The sequence below is a fragment of the Amphibalanus amphitrite genome, unplaced genomic scaffold (assembly GCF_019059575.1).
Source record: "Amphibalanus amphitrite isolate SeventyFive unplaced genomic scaffold, NRLGWU_Aamphi_draft 000477F_arrow, whole genome shotgun sequence".
NCBI classification, from domain to species: Eukaryota; Metazoa; Arthropoda; class Thecostraca; order Balanomorpha; family Balanidae; genus Amphibalanus; species Amphibalanus amphitrite.
The window spans coordinates 268,229-282,986 of record NW_024881971.1 but is presented as its reverse complement, the minus strand read 5'-3'; the positions used below and the strand labels follow the sequence as shown (position 1 = coordinate 282,986).

At 49.0% G+C, this 14,758-nt stretch overlaps 1 protein-coding gene across 1 annotated transcript; it reads left to right on the top strand.

Annotated features, from left to right (window-relative positions):
* Window positions 1-321: 321 nt before the first annotated feature.
* Window positions 322-6,520, top strand: LOC122392260. The gene is made up of 2 exons (XM_043386925.1): window positions 322-3,329; window positions 5,356-6,520. Exon 1 carries the CDS (start codon window positions 608-610, stop codon window positions 2,681-2,683), a length of 2,076 nt encoding a protein of 691 aa, XP_043242860.1. The 5' UTR covers window positions 322-607; the 3' UTR covers window positions 2,684-3,329; window positions 5,356-6,520.
* The last annotated feature ends 8,238 nt before the right edge of the window (window positions 6,521-14,758 follow it).

The window sequence follows — 14,758 nt, the reverse complement described above, 5'->3', positions numbered from 1 at the left end:
GTCAGTGTCTCATCAAGAACAGCCCGCAACAACCGTGGCAACAGCGGCGTTGGCGACGGCCGGAACGACAGCGGCGACGGCCGAGACGACAGCGGCGGCGACGGCCGAGACGACAGCGGCGGCGACGGCCGAGACGACAGCGGCGACGGCCGAGACGACAGCGGCGTCGACGGCCGGAACGACAGCGGCGACGGCCGGGACGACAGCGGCGACGGCCGAGACGACAGCGGCGACGGCCGGGATGACAGCGGCGCCGACGGCCGGTACGACAGCGGCGCCGACGGCCGGTACGACAGCGGCGACGGCCGAGACGACAGCGGCGGCGACGGCCGAGACGACAGCGGCGGCGACGGCCGGTACGACAGCGGCGACGGCCGGAACGACAGCAGCGACGGCCGGGACGACAGCGGCGACGGCCGGGATAACAGCAGCGTCGGAGAATAGACGTCCATCAAGGCCCGTGGAGTTCTCCGTGCATCCGGATGACTTTGGCAATGTTGTCAAGCTTAAGCAAGAAGGGAAGCAGCTTCAAGCCGCAGTCATCACCACCGCACTTAGGCAGCGGTGGAAGCCGGCCACGAAGGCGGATTTTCCAACATCAGAGCACATGCGTGCGGGGAAGCTGCGCATCCTGCGAGCGAACGACTCCCACCTTTCCACGTTCCCATGGCTCGCGATCTCGCAACACGCAGACAACTGGGGTGCGTGGTGTGCGCCATGTGCTTTGTTCGCTACCTCTGAGGCTGGCGGGAGGGCGGGCGCCGCCAACCAGCGGCTCGGCAACCTAGTTGTGCGGCCACTACGCAACTTCTCTGATCTGACTGGATCGGACGGGGCGCTTAACCGCCACAGTCGGCACGACTACCACAGGAGTGCGCTGGCGGCCGCCGCTGACTTCCTGCGCACTTCAGAAAACCAAGATTTGTCTGTATCGCAAGTGCTGGCCTCTGCAAACCGTCGCGAAGTAGAGCGCACTCGAGCGGCCCTGGCCAGTGTTGTAGATACGATCAAGTTTGCCGCGCTGCAGAACATCCCTCTCCGTGGCCATCGGGACGACGGGCGCATTGACCCAACCGGCCAGTATCCTGACAACAATGACGGGAACTTCAGGATGCTGCTCCGCTTCCGCCTGCAGAGCGGGGACAAGGCACTGGAGGAGCATTTGAAGTCAGCCAGTAGTGCCGCGCTGTACACCAGCAAAACGGTACAAAATGAACTGCTCTCTGACCTGCTGCGGCTCCTGCAGGACGCAGTGTCCGCCAAGGTGCGAGCCTCGCCGCTGTGGGCTCTCATTGTTGATGAGACCACAGACCGCGCTCGTCGGGAGCAGCTCGTGGTGGCCGTGAGATACCTCGATAAGAAGGAGGGAAAGCATGCAATTTGCGAAGATCCTATCGCCATGGTGGATGTCTTTGAAGAGTTGAACGCCGCAAACGACGAGAAAGAGGTGAAATTGTCGGGAGAAAACCTGGCGAAAGTCATCCTGAACGCCTTGGATCGTCTCCGCCTGGACAAAAAACATCTCATCGCGCAGTGCTATGATGGTGCCTCAGCAATGTCAAGCCTGAAAGTCGGCGTCGCGGCTCATGTGCAGAAAGTGGCTCCTGTTGCGCACTACGTCCACTGTGCTATGCACGGTCTGAACCTCGCTGCGTCAAGGATGGGATCTGTGCGGGCGGTGAAGAACGCGCAAGGGACGATGGAGACCGTGGTAGTCTTTGTCACTGACAGTGCCAAGCGCGCGGTGGTGCTCAAGCAAGCACAAAAGAGGACCGGTCAAAGCCAGCAGCGGCTGATAAAGCTCTGCGAGACTCGCTTTGTGGAGCGATACACTTCCGTCAACCGCTTCTGTGAACAGTTTGCGGCGATTGTGGACGCCCTGCGCCTGATGTCCGACTGGACAGACGCTGTCACTAGCGCAAAGGCAGACATGCTGCTGAAGGCGATGGCAGCGTCGGATTTTCTGGTGGCCATCGCGGTAATGAAGTCTCTGTCCAGTCTGCTGCGGCCAGTGTCCGCACGACTGCAGAAGCAGGGTGCGGATCTGGTCGAGGCACTCGACCTGGCGCGCGCCACCATCAGCGCCCTCTCGGATCTGCGCTGCGATTCTGCTTTCGAGTCGGTGTTTGCCGAAGCGCAGAAGATGGCAGGTGAGCTGGACACAACAATCGAGAAGCCGCGCATCTCAGCCCACCGCTCGACTTTCAGGGCCAATGCTGGCGAAGACTTGGACGTGGCTGGACACTACCGTGTAAATTTGTTCCTGCCTGCCATCGACGCCGTGCAACAGGATCTGGACGACAGATTCGGCAGTGACCGGCCACTCGGTGGCACTGCTGGACAGGCCGGAGTGAAGGCACAGCGCCAGGCATACCGAAGGGAGGTGTTTTCACTCTCCGGGATCCTCCCACGGCAGGTCACCAAACAGAAGTGGGAGGACGTCCGCCCAGGCTGGCTGCGCTACCGGTCAGTTCTGCCAGAGAGCCCTGAGGACGATGCAAAAGCCGAGTTCCTCGTCTGGTCGGCTCTGTGGCGGCGCTCCCAGGGCACTCTACCAGATTCCGCGGTGGCTGCGCTCGACCACTGTGACCTGATCACCTTCCCAACGATGCACCGCCTTCTCCAGGTTGATATTATCAGCACTCATCCCAATTTAGACACCTTTCCTAATCAACTATCATAACCCGGAGTCGCGCCCCTTGCCTTAGATTCTGTCGTGTCATTTCTCATCTTCACTGTAATGAACATTTTATGAGTGAATGGAGTGTGCGAGGATTTAGTTTACATGCATTATTACGCATATTATACATAGTTATGCTAAACATGGGTGGGTTTCTAAGCATGGTTGTTAATATTGTATATCAAATACTATAATGGTTGACGCGTAAATCTATCGGTTGAAGCCTTCATTGCAAGACGCTGACAACCAATAGGTAGTCAGATTGTTGTGCAATTCTTTCTTAATCCTGGCAAGGGAAAACAATTGATCACGCCTTTATGCCTTTATTTTTTATAGGAAACCCTGAATCTGTGCCGTCCCTGTAAGAAATCGGTATCTGACCTATCACCACCATGTTTCTGTCCCATCAGATCCTTGCGGTCCTGCCCGTGTCTGTGGCGGAGGCGGAGCGCACATTCAGCAAGGTGACTCGCACGCTGACGGCAGTCCGGTCGACGATGGGCGAGGAGCGTTTGGAAGCGCTGATAATGTGCCAGGCCCACCGTGATCTGCTGCCAGCATCTGCGGATGTGGTGGATTTCTTCGCACGGTCTGGCGCCCGCCGAGCAAAGCTTCACGCCCTCATCTGAATACCCACCGTCCTCTCCAGGTTAGCCTTCATCAGTTTTCATCCTACTTCATCGTTGCCTATGTATGCCTATCCTGGCCTACTAAGTATTGCATATTTCAGTGTGTACTCTGTCGACATGCGACAACGACTGTTGTAATGAACGTTTGGTGAGCATGGGTAAATGACCATTTATTTAAATCGTTCTTAATAGTTATCTCAGATGTCCTTGAGGTCGATACCTGGCTTCTTCTACTGCTTATATTTCAAACCATAAGTCGTATGTTTTTGCATAGTTAGTCAAGGGGATCATAGTGTCGTAAAATTTGTCTATTTGGATGGCAAGCGACATCCAAATGAAGATAATTTTACACTCTCATCAAATTTTCTAGAGCAATTTTCCACTTTACTTAACCCGCGCGGGGCTGGGGGGGGGGTAAATTTTACCCCCCCTCGCGAATTTTTGCGATATCTCAAAAACGGCGGCGCGCAGCGCCGCCAAACTTTCAGTACCTTTTCTTACATCAATTTGACACGTTCCCTGAAAATTTGAGCGAAATCCGTCGGAAAATTTTTGAGAAATTGACGTTTTAGTGACGTCATGTTCGCCATTTTCGCCTCAAAAACGGCAAAAGTTCAAACGCCGCTAACATCTTCATTTTTAAAGGAATCAAGACGTAACAAAAAAGGTTATACGTAATTTTACTTTGTCTATCAAATGGCTATCTCGGTTTTTTGAAAATTTTGGATTTTGGCCTAAATTTTTTCAAAAAACTGACTTTTTTGGGAAAATCATTATAAAATCCAAAATTTTGAGTCTATCGAAAAAAACCGGAATATATGTCAGAGAAGGGGTCCATGTGCACCTACATACCAAATTTTAGAAGAATCGGTTCAAAAATGTAGGAGTTATTCAAAATTTTATGACGTCATGACACACAAATTTTTTGAAAAATGACTTTTTTGGAAGTTCTAGACCTCATACGGAAACAAAAATAGCACCATTCGATTCGCCGTGAAAAACTGCATCAGATAGACACCTTTTTAGGCCTTAACAAACAACTTCAAAATTTGACCTCACTTGACCTGACCTTGACCTGACCTCGACCTGAAATTCATCCAGAGGTGGTCCATATCACTTATTGAGTGTGCCTATTGAATTCTATGAGTAAAATGACCCATAAAACATGTGTCGCACATGCCCTTTTCTATATTTTGTTTTTTGGTGACCTGACCTGACCTGACCTGACCTTGACCTTGACCTCTGAATGATATTGTATGCAACGAATATTGTCTTGGTAGCCTAAGAACACGTTTTGGGCGATCAGTCTCAGTCCATGACTCCATTCTTCGGCAACTACGGTGCAAGGCCGATACTGTAGAAACTTGCAATTTGTACCCTTGACCTGACCTTGACCTTGACCTCAAACTTTAAATTAAGTACATGTTTTTAGTAGTTCGTGATGAGAGCTTTCGATTGGCGTTTGAATTTTCCAAATCGGACCATTAGTTCGGGAGATAACAGGGGGGGTAAAATTTACCCCCCCCCCCAGCCCCGCGCGTTCGGCTGGAGACCCCAGCCCCGCGCGGGTTAACAAACCAAACATACGAGTGTCTGCGCGCATGGCCTTTAACATATTGCTACATATTAACATTACAAGGTACATCCTACCACATCGGTGTGATAGGATGTAAATTCTATCAATTTGTTTTTACTCCGTTTTGCTTCTCAATCTCGCCTAAGTCCTGACAGGCAATTTTCCACTCCCATGTTCATGACTATTGAATAATTTGCCCTCTGACACCCAAAGCGACTGCAAGATATAATTTTGGATTATGACCCTCATGACTTTGACCGGAAAAATCATTCGGTATCATATTTTCAGCCTGAAAAAAAATCAGTAAATCGGACCGGAGACGTTCTCCGAGGATACAGGGTAATGCTTCACCCCCTCCCCCCCCCCCACCAAAAAAAAAAAGATGTGTGTTTCCATCTCTCCGCCCTTCCATAGCCTGGGAGCTCAATGCTTATGGATGTAAACTCAGACTCGTTTGCAAACGCCCCCAGACTCGCCTGCGCGCCTATCTGCGTGATCAGACGGAGAAAGGGTGGCCTGATACGGCCATAGACACCAGTCGATGGTCAGCATCGGGCGTTTAACGACGTGCCAGCTGCGGCCTGTTCTGTGCCTTCTCCTTTACTCACCCGGACCAGCTACGAGTTGTGTGACGTTGTTTTGCGCAAACTGATTCCCAAGACCGGGACCAAGGACATGATCGAGCTGGAGCGCGCTAAGGAGCAGCTGACGCCCATGCGGTTGGTGAACCTAGAGGCTCCTTCGGGCAACGGAAGCAGCAGCCCAAACACTACATCGACCAGATCAGCCGATGGGCAGAGCGGGCCGAGCCGGGGATGGCAGTATCAGCACTCGGCTCCTCGGCCGAGAGACCTTCCCCGCCCCGCATTGAAGCGGATCTGCTGGGCCCGAGCAGGGCGCCCGGCCGGCCGCGGCGGCGATACTCGCAGTTTAGCCGCGCCGGTGTGGGGACGCTAGGTGGCGCTGGCGGACCTTTGGCACTGATGTACATAGATGTCGCTACTCGCTTTTGGCGTTATTCAGTGCGGGTAGGGGGAGTGGATTTTGAGCTAAGCAATTCACAGGAGTTCTGAAAGATTGCTTGCGTTAGAGTTAAGTGATTTCTTTGATTAGCTATGGTGTGGTTGTGGAGTCAGGTCGGGTACATGAAGTTGTATGCATGCGTGACTGATGAAGACAACTGGCCTGAATGCGAGTGAACTAGCGTCTAGCGCCGCCTACTATACTATGTACATACCGTGACGCTCGTTGATCGAAGATGTCGGCTTTGCATGAGTGGTTCCCATCGAAGAGTATGCAATGTTGGCGGCTAAGGTGCCAAGTCAGGCCTCAGGGTTGTGATTATGACTGTCGTGGACAATGTCACCTGATATCCGTAACCGCAACAATCTTTTCTGGCAAGATTAAACTCTGCTATGCTATTGTAGCCGGTGACTCCATGTGGTTTCCTCAGCTCTGTGGGACATGTCTTCCCGTATTCGTGTAGCCAGCTGCCCGGAAATCCGTCGACTCAGGCCTGACGCGTATGCTATTGATGCTTGGACGTGCTTTGTACATGGTAGGAACACCGTGATATACCGCCGGCGGCCGGGCTGCTTTGGTGAAACGTTTGTTTCTGCCGTTGTTCATTTTCGACGCCGAAAATAAACGAAGTTGCGAAAAAAAGCTTTGCAAAATTCAGAAAATTTCAAAATGTCACATCAACGAATTCCAACGATGAAGACATCTTTGAACGACTTAGGCGATATTTGCTTTAGTCGCCCACGTTCTTCTCCTACCCCCCCCCCCCCCACGTTATAAGTCACTCATTGACCAGGTCCGGCATGTCTGGTAAGCTGTGACCCCCCCCCAAAACTTTGGTCTAGATCCGCCCTTGTAAGGCACCCGTATTCTCCTTAAGATCACAGTCGCCCTATCCGAGATCAATAGCACCCTCAAGAGCCATTAGCGCCCCCCCCCCCCCCCCCTTGAGGCTGAAGTTGTTCCGATTGAGACTAAAGTCGCCATTAAAGCCCAACGGCGCCCCTCCAGAGCGTCCGGCACGCTTCTGAAGATCACAGTCGTCCTCATCCGAGGTCGTTGGCGCGCATATTTACGTCTGGACAACGAGTTGCGGGGAAAAGTGCTGATTTTGTTGCAGTTTTAGGAGCCGGTGATTAGGCTGGATTTTTGCTTTACTTTTTCGTTCCGATTCATGTATTTCATAGTGTTTGGCTTTTGAATATTTTAGTTCTTTCAGATAAATATTACTTGCCTTACAACTATTGTAAAACGTTTCATTTTTTTATAAGCCGACCTTCAGAGTCCTAAAAATACATCAGCACTACAATCATTGTAAACAAACAAATGGAGGACCGCATGGCTCTGTTCCAAGGCGCTTTTTGAGTTTATCTGGTGGTTTCCGTACTCTTGTACGTCGTTTTGTTGTATGTTTTGGATCCATTAAGATTGACTTATATCATATTTAAGAAGCATGTGACTGAAAACAATCCGAAGTATCCAGGAGGCTGACAGAAGTCCTGAGCAATATCAATATCAAGCTGAACTTGAAGTTATTAAATTTTGGTTAATAAACGCAAGTTGATCGGGCTCATATATCAGCAAAAAAAAAAGTAAAATTAAAAGAGCTTATTGGCGGAAAACAAGCTATAATATTGCAGATCTTGGAGCAATACTGAAGAGCACGCTGAGCAGGATCATGCCAGAAAATGTTGACTGATCTGATGAGCGCATATTGATGTATTGGTATGAATATTGAATGATAACTTACAACAGCAAGATAAATTAGTGCTATCAAGTTCAAAATCTAGAATGAATGGACTTTGGCAGCTTTACTATGCTTAGATGCTGTGCAGATTGTAATGGGCATCAGGTACTCAGTGTACCTGGCAAATGAAACATGCGATCATTCCATTGCTACTGCAACTGGAGGAGAAAGCTTGGATCACCAAATCCACTTTATGTTGATTTTGATGTTAATCATTACTGTATTTCTTGAAAAAAGGATTGTTATAAAATTGTCAATGTGACAATCCATGCAACGATGTGATCAATGATCATATGATGTGTTCATAGTCATTCATGATAGTGATTCATGATTGCTGGTCCAATATACAATGGCAAAGCTCTCAGTCTCAGCGTTTCTTCCTGTGGATGGCCAGCAGTGACTCAGAGCTTAGAAGTATTAGTTTTCTTCACAGGGCTGGGATAAAAAATACTGAGGGTAATCTTCCACCAAGGAACTCTACTTTGAGTTTTGACATGGTATGATATGTAGGCACAAGTAGGTAGGTGCTTAGTTCCTTTAGTCAGCAGTTGTGTAGGTTTAGTCGGGTTAGCTTAGATTAGGTTATGCTAGTTTTTTTAATTTGCCAAGTGTCCATAAAAATGTGACCTGAGCAATGAGCATACCTGAATAACCTGACAGCTGACCTAACCTCAATCATCACACATATTTGTAGCCTTACCCAAGACCTACATAGCAGAAGCACCCAGTTATAGGTAGGTACTCACCCTAACTCAATCTTACCTGCTAATCTTCAACTTGCCTATAGTTAGCTCACCTTGCCAAGCTGCATCCAGGGAAACAGTCAACTGAGGAACTGGCTCATTAGCTGGCTGGTGTGAGTCTGTGCATTTAAAGTGTTTCTTCTCTGAAGCTGCTCTGTGCACTGCTGTATGTCATGTTAGATGCTCAGAAAATGTGGGAAATGATTACTAAGCTACTTTAGTGCTTTGTTAATGCTCGAGACATGAACAAGTACAGATCCTGCAGGGTACAGCTATGAGTTAAGTGCTAGGTGAGTATGTTATGTAAATGTGCTTGAAGCTGCTCTGCACTGCTGTATGTCATGTTAGCTGCTCAGAAAATGTGGGAAATGATTATTAAGCTACTTTAGTGCTTTGTTAATGCTCGAGACATGAACAAGTACAGATCCTGCAGGGTACAGCTATGAGTTAGGTGCTAGGTGAGTATGTTATGTGAATGTGCTGTTCCCTGTTTGATCATAGTAAGTATACAAACAAGCAAAGGGTCACAGTTATATTCAATCTCCACATAAACATACAACAAAAACGGCCATAAAGCCTCACTCCGAACACACCACAAATAACTTAAGCCTTTGCAGGCACAAAAAATACTTTGATTTACAGGACAGGTATACAATATAACCTCTGTCCTTGGGGATCTTGCTGCCAAGTTGAGGTACGATGACTGAACTTCAGGATTGATCAACATTTTCTTCTTAGCCACTGCTTATATACGAGAAAGACCAAATGCTTGTTTGTAAACTGCCTTGAAAATTTAATGATCCACCTTCAATTCTGACATGAAGGCATAAATAATATAGTTCCCACTCCTTTTGGAATACACAAAGCAAAATATTTAATAACTTCTAGTGGATGGACAAGAGCAATTAGCATACTGATGAATAACACTGACGCTTATTCGCTTCATATTTTGTAACAAACGCGCAAAAACTGCAATATAACAGCACTATATGCTTCTTGACAAATGCAAAAGTAGTAAAAATTTAGCCCTGATGGCATTCATTCTTGGTGGAAACGTAATTAGAAAATATTTTGTGGTAACTATTAAATTCCAGCCGAAAACAGTGCACGGTTTCAAAAAGAATCATTCCAATGACGGTCCATTCTTGCGGTCCTGAAATCGCCACTATTTCCGGCCTCTCCAACGCAACTCGTTGTCCAGACGTAAATATGCCGTTGGCGCCCCTCAAAAGTCACTGGCGCCCATCTAAACGGAGATTACAGCTGCCTCATCTTAACCCTCGCACGACCAGGCCATTTCTCATAACACGAACGACCAGGGGGGGGGTTGTTACGAACCCCCCCTGGCGTTTCGAAACGGAAGGTCGTAGAGCTTAGCGGAAAAAACCAACGGATTGCTCTCAACGAGATCTCGCGATTGGTGGTATATTTTTTGGTCCTAGGTCAACATTTGGCCTACTTTTGACCGGTCAAAGGTCAAATTTTCCGAAAAATAGACTTTTTTCAACTTTCGGCGGCGATTGCGGCAAAACGGTGGGAGATATCGACTTGAAACCTTCCTTATCGTGTTCCTTGATCAATTCTCTATCGTTTGGTATGTATTTCGTTTCCCTAGCTCTAAAAATGGCGCGTTGGGAGCGCCGGAAGTCGGCAAGGTCACAGTCGGCGGCAGAAATTCAAAAAAATAAAATTTAAATTTTTGAAATCTGATTGCATTTTTGGATTTGGGAGGTCCATTTGCTCCCTATAGAAGCTAATATTGCTGCATATTCCCATTGAGGTGACAAGAATTAGCAAAATAGTGGTTCGGGCGCTTTTCAAAAATAGTACCGGACGCTGTTCCTCTTGTGACGTCATAGCTCCGTGACCTGACCTGACACGGTCAAATTTCTTATACCATATGATAGCCAATACTTGCCCTAACATGCATGGAAAGTTTCATCACGATCCATCAACCGATGTTCGTACCACCGGCAGGAAACCTCGGGCGTTGGCACTCAGTTTGTGAAAATCCGGCCGGAGGCTGTACCTCTTATGACGTCATAACTCCGTGACCTGACATGACCCGATCAATTTTTTTTCGGCAAAAGATGCGCAAAGGTTGCCCCAGAGGGTATTGAAAATTTCAGCCCGCTACGACAAGCCGTTTAGCGTGCACTTCGAAAAAACCTCAGGGGGGAGGGTTGATACAACCCCCCCCCCCTAGGCGTTCTAGGGTTAAGATCGATGGCGACCCTCTGAAACCAATGGCACCCTTCTTAGACTACCCGGCGCCCCTCTGAAAATCATATTCGCCCCATCCGAGACAACTCCCCTTGACACTACAGTCGCCCCACCCAAGCTCAAAGCGCCCCTCCAGAGCGTGCGGCGCCCTGCTGAAGGCAACAGTGGCCCCATCCATGCCCAATGGTGCATTCAGCACAGTCTAAAGATCACAGTCGCCCCATCAATCAGAGATCGCTGGCGCCCCTCAAGAGCCACTGGCGCCCACCTGAACCGGGACTTCAGTCGGCCCATCCTAGATCAATGGCGACCCTATGAAACCACTGGCACCCCTCTGAAAATCCCAGTCGGACCATCCGAAATCAATGGCGCCCCGCCCCATTCAAGATCGGTAGCGCCCCCCCCCCCCTCTCCTGAAACCACTGACGCTAGGTAATTATTTGACAATGGGGCTTTCTCATCGACACCAAGAGCCTTTTTCAAGATGCAGCAGCCAGGCGGCACCGAGCTGGGCTAGGATGTGCCGAGCGTTTCTTATAAGGCAGCCTCGTTAGTGCCACCCCTCGTTGCGATACCGCCCCTCAATTTGCGACGCCGCCCCTTCACCGTACAATGCCACTCCTCAATGCAAGTGGTACCCCTTAGGCGCAGTGCCGCCCATTATTGCGATGCCGCCCCCGCCTAGCAGTGCGGTACCGCCCCCAGCGTATGCGTTTTTTAATTGAACCTGCTGGGGGTGTTTGAACACCCACTTCTAACTCAGCTTGTGGGCCACGTCGAGACACGCAGTAGGCGGCGTTCGAAAGAGCGTCAAAAACTATTATAAAACTGCTTAGGTCATTGTTAAGGTTAGGTCGAACTGGTCGAAGGTCAGGTCACCAGAGACAACCAAAAATCAAATTTCGCCGATTTTGGCATTTTTCGACAAAGCGGCGCATAAGTCAGGATTCAGAAAGAGCGCCGCAGCAAAGCGCAATCGATACCTCTTTTTATGCTCTTTCTTATTAATAATCTCAGATTTGACCTAAGGTAGGTAAACGTTTTAGCCGTAAAATATATGTATTCGCGGGGGACGTTTACCTGTAATACCTTTTGGTTCAGACCTGCACGAGATTAGTTTAACCGGCATCATGTTCCATTTTTCGAGACTAGTCAAAGGAACTAGAATTTGACATTAAAGGGTAGTTTGAGAATGTGACCCAAGGTGAAGGTCATCACCTAGCCGGGAAAGGTCATATTACATATTAGTCGATCCGTATTGTCGAGAAGGAAAATAATTATGTAAGGCGTTTCATTGCTCTACCATATCTCTATCAAAAGTTATTGTCCAAAACCTACTGGAGACCTTTCATGACCTGAGATGACCTCAGTAACATAAAAGTGGTCACATCACGAGTGAAATTTTCCGATGAAATGTGTCATATATACCTGTATCCCGATGTCTGAGGGTATTTTCGTTCAGAAAAGGAGAGCATTTCAATTTTCTTAACCCGCGCACCGACGGGGGGGGGGGGCGGATATCCGCCCCCCCCTGAGGTTTTTCGCGAATAGCGGGAAAACCGCGGCGCGTAGCGCCGCAAAATTTGGTATGACTATTCCCTTATCAATTTTACACATGGTGTGCAAGTTTGAACCTCCTACCTTTCAAGGTCAGGTCACCAGGTCACTTTGAATGACCCAACCTCAAGTCACTTTTTTGCAACTTTGTCACCGTGCCAGAGCTACAGTAGATGTCGGAGGCCTTTGAAAGTCGCAGGATGTTATTAGGTCATTAGTAGCTACAATTTGTATATCTCGGAATTTTGATATCGGTGACCTAAGGTCAGGTCAATTTCGCGACCTCCCCATTAGGTATAAGTCAATGGGGGAAAAATCAACTCCCTGTTTTTACCATTAAAACGGGTCGGAATGGCCCCATATACCATACATGACTTCATATACGATCAACCTTCACTACCTTGAGGTCTGTTTTGCTGTTGGGCAGCTGTGAGGTCATGTGACGTCATCAAAGGTCACCAAAGGTTTTTGGCCAATAACTCCGTACAGGAACAAGATAAAGACGCGTGGATGGTCGCATTGTGTTCAGCTCGTCAAGACGCATCGAATGATATACATGATGACCTCGAGGTCACGTGACCTGAGGTCAACCTTTGACCTTGACCTTTCGAGGTCAACATATATATCATTCGATGCGGATTGACGAGAGGATCACGATGATGCCCTTAGTTTGTTCCTATCTTGACTAATTCGAAAGTTATTCGAGAAAAACTCTCCATATTTAGCGCCGCCATTTTGACTTTTTCGACCCCTGTGACGTCATCTTTGACCTGACCTGAAAATGACCTTAGTAAAAATTGTAGATCTTTACCGTGCGTATCCGATGCCGTTTACCGCTTGTCGCTATCTTGCTTCGTTCTCGAGATCTCAGGGGGGGTGGTCATCCGCCCCCCCCCGTCGGTACTAAGTTGGCGCAGACCCCCGTCGGTGCGCGGGTTAAACTGCGCCGTGCTTGGGGGGGGGTGCGTTTTTACGCCCCTCCCCTTAGGGTTTTCGCGAATATTTCATAAACGGCGTCGCCAAGCGCCATCGTTTTTGGTACACATGTTAACCCGCGCACCGACGGGGGTCTGCGCCAACTTCGCACCGACGGGGGGGGCGGATGACCGCCCCCCCCCCTGAGATCTCGAGAACGAAGCAAGATAGCGACAAGCGGTAAACGGCATCGGATACGCACGGACAAGGTCTACAATTTTTACTAAGGTCATTTTCAGGTCAGGTCAAAGATGACGTCACAGGGGTCGAAAAAGTCAAAATGGCGGCGCTAGATATGGAGAGTTTTTCTCGAATAACTTTCGAATTAGTCAAGATAGGAACAAACTAAGGGCATCATCGTGATCCTCTCGTCAATCCGCATCGAATGATATATATGTTGACCTCGAAAGGTCAAGGTCAAAGGTTGACCTCAGGTCACGTGACGTCGAGGTCATCATGTATATCATTCGTTGCGTCTTGACGAGCTGAACACAATGAGACCATCCGCGCGGCTGTACCTTGTTCCTGTACGGAGTTATTGGCAAAAACCGCTGGTGACCTTTGATGACGTCACATGACCTTACAGCTGCCCAACAGCAAAACAGACCTCAAGGTAGTGAAGGTTGATCGTATATGAAGTCATGTATGGTATATGGGGCCATTCCGACCCGTTTTAGTGGTAAAAACAGGGAGTTGATTTTTCCCCCATTGACTTATAATGGGGAGGTCGCGAAATTGACCTGACCTTAGGTCACCGACATCAAAATTCCGAGATATACAAATTGTAGCTACTAATGACCTTATAACCAGGGCTGCGGAGTCGATGGATTTTCGGCGACTCCGACTCCGACTCCGACTCCGGCTTTTAAAAACCAGCTCCGACTCCGACTTCGACTCCGGGCAGAATTGTCGACTCCGACCGACTCCAACTCCCGAGTCCGACTCCGCAGATCTAGCAGGGCTGCGGAGTCGACGGATTTTCGGTGACTCCGACTCCGACTCCGGCTCGGGTTTCTAAAATCGACTCCGACTCCGACTCCGACTCCGGGCACAACTGTCGACTCCGACCGACTCCGACTCCGACTCCGACTCCGACTCCGCAGCCCTGCTTATAACATCCTGCGACTTTCAAAGGCCTCCGACATCTACTGTAGCTCTGGCACGATGACAAAGTTGCAAAAAAGTGACTTGAGGTTTGGTCATTCAAAGTGAACTGGTGACCTGACCTTGAAAGTTAGGAGGTTCAAACTTGCACACCATGTGTAAAATTGATGAGAGAATAGTCGTACCAAATTTCGCGGCGCGTAGCGCCGCGGTTTTCCCGTTATCCGCGAAAAACCTCAGTGGGGGGCGGATATCCGCCCCCCCCCCGTCGGTGCGCGGGTTAATACATCTTTTCCACACAAGTTGAGAAAATTTCAGACCCGGGTCGTTCAAGGTCAGGTTACCAGGTCACGTCAAGTGACCTTACCTAAGAAAAAGTTTAAAGACTCGCGATAGCTACACCAACTGAACGATCACTTTTGAAACTTTCAGAGATTGATGAGACTAGCAATATGTAGGTATAACATGTTTATCTCGGACTTTTGATATCTGTGACCTAAGGTC